At 40.7% G+C, this 8,447-nt stretch overlaps 1 protein-coding gene across 2 annotated transcripts in view; it reads left to right on the top strand.

Annotated features, from left to right (window-relative positions):
* The window catches only part of ERP27 (endoplasmic reticulum protein 27), a 20,510-nt gene extending 12,955 nt beyond the window's left edge, over positions 1-7,555 (top strand). For both annotated transcript variants that reach the window (XM_008582377.1, XM_008582378.1), the window contains 4 exons: positions 720-836; positions 5,555-5,680; positions 6,802-6,999; positions 7,421-7,555. In XM_008582377.1, coding sequence (XP_008580599.1) covers positions 720-836; positions 5,555-5,680; positions 6,802-6,999; positions 7,421-7,468 — 489 coding nt within the window. In that variant the 3' untranslated portion in view covers positions 7,469-7,555. The remainder of the gene's footprint in view (positions 1-719; positions 837-5,554; positions 5,681-6,801; positions 7,000-7,420) is intronic.
* The last annotated feature ends 892 nt before the right edge of the window (positions 7,556-8,447 follow it).

Raw genomic sequence — 8,447 nt, 5'->3', positions numbered from 1 at the left:
TACCTTTGGCAGAAAGAATTCATTCCCGATTAGAAGGGAAAATGGGAAGTTTCAGGGACTCTGACAATATTCTGTTTCTTTACCAGGGTGGTGGTTCTACAGTTGGTAATTTACTGAGCTTTACATTTTCTACCTGTGCATTTTATTTTACATTACAAGAGTACATAAATGTCACCCAAACCTGACCATGTGAATGGCTCCCTTGCCCTCAGGTTAGAGTTTAACGTACGGCCTTGGCTTCAAGGCACTTCAGAGGCTGCTCCTGCTCACTCTGCGAACTGTGTCCCTCTGCCACCCTCCCTTCACACCTGCTATACCCACGGTGAAATAACTGCAGCTTCCAGAACGTGACACCTCACATCTTTTGCCTTTTGCAAATACTGTTCTCTATCTAAAGCTCCCACCCCATGCTCATTCATCTGAACAAGTCTTACCCATTTTTCAAGAATAACCTCTTCCTGGAAGCTTTTCTGAACTTCCTTAGGTGACATGTAGGCCTAAGATTCCCCTGTGACGACACCGTCCACACAAAGTGGGGTGTTTCTCTTCACTTCTCTGTATCCCACAGGACAGTGTGTCCCTCGAGGGCAGGGAACATCTCTTGTTTACTTTTCTGTCTTTTGAGCTTTATGCAGTGTCTGGCACATGATAGATAGAAACACTTACCAATGAATGAGTAAAGACAACACTGACAATTTTATCCTTTTTGTGTTTCCCAGGTGGATAAAGAACAACTGGATTTAGAAGGTGAAACCATTGAAAGCATTGATGACATCAAATTAAGTCGTTTCATTGAGATCAACAGCCTCCACTTGGTGACAGAGTACAACCCTGTGGTAAACAATGTCCCTGTCTCCAACCCTTAAAGTCCCTGTGTCAGGGAGAGGATTTGTCTTCATAGCAGAGATCTTTTCTTCTGAGAGTTCTGATCCTTTGACCAAGTGACAGTAACTGTCATTAACTAAATACCTGGTGTGCTGTTTATGTTACCACCCTTACTACAACCCTTTAAGATTGATGGACTTGTTACTATTAAACAAAGAAAGAAACAGAATCAGAAAAGCTATATGACCTGCTATATGACTAATAAGAAAGAGTGCCAGAGTGCAAAGTTAAGGTGACTTTCAAAAACCTCTGAGTTTTGCTGCCTGACAATGCTCAGTGAAGGCCATTTAGACACGAGCAACGCTCCCGACCACGCTTCTCAAACTAGATTTCAATCAATACTGAAGGTCCATTTTTCTCCCTAAAGCATAATAATTCTTTTGTAAAGTACAATGAAAGTAAATTATTAGACAAATTCAGTTAAAAAAATAGAGACCAGCGATCACATATTTGGATGTCACAGCAATGTGAAGTTCCTATAAAGTTTCTAAACAGCTATTCCTATTTTCTGTACCCACCTTCCTGTAGTCCAGTAACGAACATTTCCTGGTCTGGCACCACCTGCAGACCATGCTTCGACTACCATGTGCCTATACCCTCCTGGTGAGGGCAGGGAACATCTCTTGTTTACTTTTCTGTCTTTTGAGCTTTACGCAGTGTCTGGCACATGATAGATAGAAACACTTACCAATGAATGAGTAAAGACAACACTGACAATTTTATCCTTTTTGTGTTTCCCAGGTGGATAAAGAACAACTGGATTTAGAAGGTGAAACCATTGAAAGCATTGATGACATCAAATTAAGTCGTTTCATTGAGATCAACAGCCTCCACTTGGTGACAGAGTACAACCCTGTGGTAAACAATGTCCCTGTCTCCAACCCTTAAAGTCCCTGTGTCAGGGAGAGGATTTGTCTTCATAGCAGAGATCTTTTCTTCTGAGAGTTCTGATCCTTTGACCAAGTGACAGTAACTGTCATTAACTAAATACCTGGTGTGCTGTTTATGTTACCACCCTTACTACAACCCTTTAAGATTGATGGACTTGTTACTATTAAACAAAGAAAGAAACAGAATCAGAAAAGCTATATGACCTGCTATATGACTAATAAGAAAGAGTGCCAGAGTGCAAAGTTAAGGTGACTTTCAAAAACCTCTGAGTTTTGCTGCCTGACAATGCTCAGTGAAGGCCATTTAGACACGAGCAACGCTCCCGACCACGCTTCTCAAACTAGATTTCAATCAATACTGAAGGTCCATTTTTCTCCCTAAAGCATAATAATTCTTTTGTAAAGTACAATGAAAGTAAATTATTAGACAAATTCAGTTAAAAAAATAGAGACCAGCGATCACATATTTGGATGTCACAGCAATGTGAAGTTCCTATAAAGTTTCTAAACAGCTATTCCTATTTTCTGTACCCACCTTCCTGTAGTCCAGTAACGAACATTTCCTGGTCTGGCACCACCTGCAGACCATGCTTCGACTACCATGTGCCTATACCCTCCTGGAGCCTCCACCTTCTCTTCTTTTTAGGTTTATCTTCCTCGGTATTGTGTGCTGCATGCAATCTGGGTAAAGGTGTGGGTCCACCTGTCCTGATCATCTTCTGGCCTTCTAGTACTCTACAGCTTATTGAATTATCTTATATGTCTTGCTTTTTATTTTTCCTGACATAGATCATAGTGATGGAGTTTTAATTTCTCATGATCTATGTCAGCTCAGAAATGTTGTGCATTCTCTAATTTAATTTGATTCTCTGTATTTGACCTGCATGTTATGACTTTTTAGAACTTACAAAGCCCTTTCACACTCATTTTCTCATTTAATCCTCACAATGGTGTTTTTTTTTTTTTTTTTTTTTTTTTTTGAGGTAGAAGAGAGGATATGATTATGCCCATTTTATAGAGGAGAATATTTGAAATCCAAGAGACATTATTCGAGGTCACATAGCAAGTAAACAGAAAAGGCATAACTGAAGGCAGGAAATTTAACTCATGATGCATTAGCTCATATTTTCTGTCTCCATCTCACAGGAGAGGAAATGGGAGTTCAGAAAAGTTAAGTAACTTCCTCAAAACCATATGGCTAGTAATTCAAACTTCAGAGACAGCCTGTGTATTGCCCCTGCTTTTTTCATGACTAGTCAGTGTGACTGAATCCTGAGGTTTTTCTCCTGCCCCACGTGGCCTTCAGTAGAAAACACCCCTTTTCCTGTTGACTAAATTCCTTTCCTGTCCACCTCTCATACCATGTTTGTCTCTGTGGAGTGATGGTTCCATTTAAGGTTCCAAACACATACACCCCTGGGGTGTTGGCAGCAATAATCAAAAAGTCATTCTTCTCCCAGACCATCGTCATTCTGGTTATTGTGTCTATGGAGCTGTCAAGAGTGCATGTGGGACCAGAAAAGATGATCTTACAGTTTCTGGGTTTATGGCCCCGAAGTCCCGGAGTTCTGCAGGCTGGCTAAGGTAGGGCAAGGGCTGGCCTTCCTCGGTTCTTTTGCCTGGTCCATCTCTCCTCTTATAGAACAATGACATATCTTTTAAAAGTTCCACACTATTAGTAAAGGCAAATCACATCAAGAGGAAATGAGGTAGAAATTTCTTTAGAGAAGCAAGTTCAATGTTTTATGACTTTCTTATTTCCCAAAAGTATTATTTTTCTCATCTGGAGAGCAGTCCATTCCACTGTAGCTATTTCTCTTCTGCTTCTGGTGCAGAGGTTTGCGGCAATAGCAACTGGGCAGACCATCACAGCTATGTGCTTAGCCCGCCATGCACTTTTAATGCACACACTCAATACTTGGCTCCACTGTGAAAAATCAGGCTGTGTCTGTTTGAATTAAACTAATCTCTTCTGCTGTTCCCAATCCCTTCTGCTAAGACAGCTGTACTTTTTAACTCTCAGCTTTTATTTCTTGACTCCTCCCCAAAATTATCCTCCATCTCTGCTCTAGGAGGATGGATGCACTCTCTAAATTTAAGTAGCAGGATCTAATGAAATAAGAACCAATTATTTACCATCCAATCTCCCACACGTAAAATCCAAGATCTGGTTTTAATTCCAGGGAGAAAGCCTTAGGAAAGAATCTATGGGGCCCTCCTTGCCTTCACATTGGCCCCCTGCAGTCAACAGAGCTGAGAGTGTTCCCTCTCCCCCATCCTGGGACTCTGCCCAGGGGTTTGCTAATGCACCATACTCTCTCTTCCTGTGTTCACACTACTGTTACAGCGATGCTTTCTGTATGTAGAAGGTAAGGAAGAAAGAAATAGGATTTATTAAAAATAGACTTGCAGCACGATTTCAAGGAAGTAAATGAAGGGAACCAGTGTCGTAGTTTCACCCTCTCTCTCTTCTCCTCCATTTATTAAAAATAGACTTGCAGCATGATTTCAAGGAAGTAAATGAAGGGAACCAGTGTCGTAGTTTCACCCTCTCTCTCTTCTCCTCACTCTGGCTTGTGACTGTCCCACTGCCCTAAGTCAGTGACAATTTCACAGGGAATCACCATCTCTCATCAGTGAAAAGGGCTGATGCTGCTGGTCTCCTGAAGAGCTTGCCTTCTTGCTGACCTGAGGTAGACTGGTTCAACCACCTTAGGTTTGAATTGGTTGACATGGGGTTTGCCATCAGAAGTGCATGAGGCAGTCCATCCTGATGGTCAAGAGCATGGACTATGGAGCCAGACCGCCTGGTGTGAATCCCAGTCCACCTCTTACATGAATTTGGGAGAGCTACTTAATCTATCTGTGTCCTAATTTCCTCAGTTGAAAAACTGAGGCCTTGAGGATTAAATTAGTTATTGTATGTAAAGAGCTGAAAACAGTGCCTTGCACACAATAAACACTCAGTAAATATGCACTACTAATATGTAGTCAAAGGCCACATTTCAAGTGTCCCTGCTAGTCTTGCAACATGAAGAGGATTGAAAAAGGTGACATGGTGTATTAGCTGTCTATTGTTGCATGACAGATTACTCCAGAACTTAGCAGCTTAAAATAGTCAACATTGATTATCTCACACATTTTCTGTGGATCAACCATTTGGGAGCAGCTGGGCAAGGAGCTTCAGGTCTGGGGTCTCTTATGAGGTTGCAGTCATTCTTCAGGGCTATAGTCATCTGAAGGCTTGACTGGAGCTGGAGGATCTGCTTCCAAGATGGCACACTGGCTGGCAAGTTGGTGCTGGCTATTAGCAGGAGGCCTTAGCTCCTTGTCATGTGAATCTGTCCGTAGGGAGCTGGTGTGTCTTACACTGGGTCTGACTTTCCCCAGAGTGACCAAGGCAGAATCCACACATCTTTTATGACTTAGCCTTGGAAGTCACACTCTATTGCTTCTGCTGTATCCTTTTTCTTACTTACTCACTTCAGTCCTATTTAGTGTAGGAAAGAAGGTCTACACAGTTGCATGAAAACCAGTTGGTGAGACTTACTGAGAGCTCTCTTGGAGGCTAGTTCCGTCTGTTACTAGCGGACTGCTCTCTCCTATGTTTCTACCTATCTATGCACGGAGTTGTCACTAATGTCCTCTCTCTCTCTCTCTGCCTCTCTCTCTCTCTCTCTCTCTCTGCCTCTCTCTCTCTCTCTCTCTCTCTCTCTCTCTCTCTCTCTCTCTCTCTCTCTCTCTCTCTCTCTCTCCAATAACACATTTCAATTTGCCAGACTGTGATTGGCCTGTTTAACAGCAAGATTAAGATTCATCTTCTCCTAATGATGAATAAAGCGTCCCCAGAGTATGAAGAGAGCATGCGCAGGTATCAGAAGGCAGCTAAGCTCTTCCAGGGGAAGGTAAGTCAGGAACGGGAGATACACCACCAGGACACTAAGGAAAGGAAGGGGGGCGGGGGGCAAGAAGCAGAGATAAATAAGGAAAATGAGTATGGTTAAGGGATTAAAAAAAAAGTAAGAACTAAGACATAATAAGTCACATTATTTAAAATTAAAGATGTTGTATTTTGTAATATTAAAGGCTTATATAATCACATCTTCCTGTGGTGATTAAGTCTGTGTCTTTTTTCTGCATTGATAGGTGGAGAGAAAATAGAGACACAAAGATACTGAAAATAAAATCATCTTATTCACAATTTGTTTGCTCCCTGCCATAATCTCTTAGAATGTTAGACCTTAGGGCTTATTTCTCATATAAAATACCTACCAAGTACCTGGTGCCTACTAGATGTCCGGTGAATATTTATTTCTTCCCCATCCCTCCTTTGTGAAGTTCTTCTTATATCACTGGAATAGTATCACCTCAATTACCTCAAGTCTGCTGCATTGAATAGAGACCTTTCTCATGATGAGAACCATCTGGGAATAAAACAAGTTTCCTTTCTGATGGTTGCTTCCCTAACACTGGAAGCATTCAGAGTTACTGAGTGTAGATAATCCTCTGATCAGAATATTATAAAGAAGATTTCTACTTTAGGTAGAAGGTTTGACGTAAAAATATAAAATAGTTGACATATATTAAGTACCTGCTATATGACAAAAACTGTACTAAAGAGATTAAATGCATCGTGTCATTTAATCTCCCCCAACAAAAGCCCATTTTGATAATGAGAAAACTGAGTCTCAGAAAGGCCTAGTAACATGCCCAAAGTTACACAGCTAGAAAGTACCAAGGCAGAACTTAAAACATGTTCTCTGCTTTTAACCATGAGGTTATACTTTCTCCCTTTGATAATCATTTAAGTTTCTCCCATTTCTATGTTCTTAAAATTAAATAAATCTGACCAAAGGAATAAAATACCAAAGTGACACAAAATAATAAGAAATTCATTTTAACTCAATTAAGATTTAAATTGTGTGGCACAGACTATACATTTAATCGATGTAAACTGCAGCAATTACAAAGTGTCTCTTTACCCCCAGGACCTTAGACCTTTTTCTTTCAAACTTCTCAACTACAGATTCTCTTTATTCTGGTGGACAGTCATATAAAGGCAAATGAGAAGGTAATATCATTTTTCAAACTAAAAATGTCTCAGCTGCCAGCTTTGGCAATTTACCAGACTCTAGACGATGAGTGGGACACGCTGCCCATAGAGGAAGTTTCTGTAGAGCATGTGCAAAGCTTTTGTGATGGATTCCTAAAAGGAAAGTTGTTGGTAAGTGCGAGACTACAGGTAAAACAAGTTGAATTTTCTGCCTATGTCCCATGTATTTCCAGCTGAATAAGAACTCTTTGGGTTCCCCGGATTTGATTAAGAGCAAAGGTGTATGAGAATATGGTGGTCAGAGTCAGAGTGCTTGTTATGAAATAGTTACGTGGGTAGAACTCGAAAAGCATTTTTGGAAAGGTCTTGCATATTCAAGAGAGCTAAAGGTCTTGCATATTCATATTCACCATCTCGTTTAAGTTACCAAAGGGAAACAAATTGAATTCCATATCAAAGAATTCGTGAGATTAAAAATTGAAGATGGATTTAGAATTTCTAGGAGTAATCAAACAGCTTGATATGCTAATCTCAGAGCTCAAAAACAAGAGTGGCCTCCAAAGCTAAATATCAGTGTTATGATGTTTTTCAGAGAGAAAATCATGAATCAGAAGAAAAGACTCCAAAGGTGGAACTCTGATTTCTACCTGATACTTTTGCATACTACCAAGTATCGACTTTGTGCTGAATAAAACGGGACAACTCAAACCTCAGAGATACTAAACAGGATCACCAGGTCTTCTAGCCACATGTGCATGTGTGCGTACACACACACACACACACACACACACACACACACACACACAGCTTTGTTTTGTTCCTCAAAACCTTATTTACCGTGCATGTGTGCGTACACACACACACACACACACACACACACACAGCTTTGTTTTGTTCCTCAAAACCTTATTTACTCTCTTTCCCCTTTCTTTTCAATTTTCTATAATCTCTCTCTCCACCCAGTATCCTCTCTCTTTCCCCTTTCTTTTCAATTTTCTATAATCTCTCTCTCCACCCAGTATCCTATTAAGCATTCATACTATGCAGGCCCATCTATAATACCACTAGATTAAGGGTTTAAGAGAAAAACTGTAACATCCCTATGAAGGAGAGGCATTCCTGGAGAGAGATTGTTCTGATGTGTCATTTAATACTGAGTTTGTACACAGCACATTACTTACACACAATGGAGTTTCAGCTCTTTTGGGGTCACCTAACGGTTGAAACTCTACCTTCCTTCCTAAGCACATGTCCCTCTCTGACTCAGGGCCAACAACAAAAGGGTGGTTTTAAACAACTTTGTGAAACTGGTTTTTTGCCAGAAGTTAAATGATGTCTCCAAGTCTCCAAACTCAGCAGAAACAGACCATGTAAAATCTCTATGCTTCTTTAGCATTCACAACTACCCATGTAAATCAACAACCCACATAGCAAATAAAAGGCAATAATGTTATAGGAAAAGACTGGCATCTCTTTGCAGGTCAAACCTTTTGTAAATACCCAGCTGCACAGTGTGTACCTTACCCTTCATGCCCACTGTTTAGTATTGGGCCATAAGCCACTAATGTGTTACTGTTCACTCTGTGGGTGGGATGGGTGGTAGGTAGAGACCATACCGC

This window comes from Galeopterus variegatus, unplaced genomic scaffold (genome assembly GCF_000696425.1).
Source record: "Galeopterus variegatus unplaced genomic scaffold, G_variegatus-3.0.2 Scaffold2594, whole genome shotgun sequence".
Lineage (NCBI taxonomy): Eukaryota > Metazoa > Chordata > Mammalia > Dermoptera > Cynocephalidae > Galeopterus > Galeopterus variegatus.
Note: the sequence above shows the minus strand (reverse complement) of the source record. Positions and strands in the feature narration are given on the sequence as shown.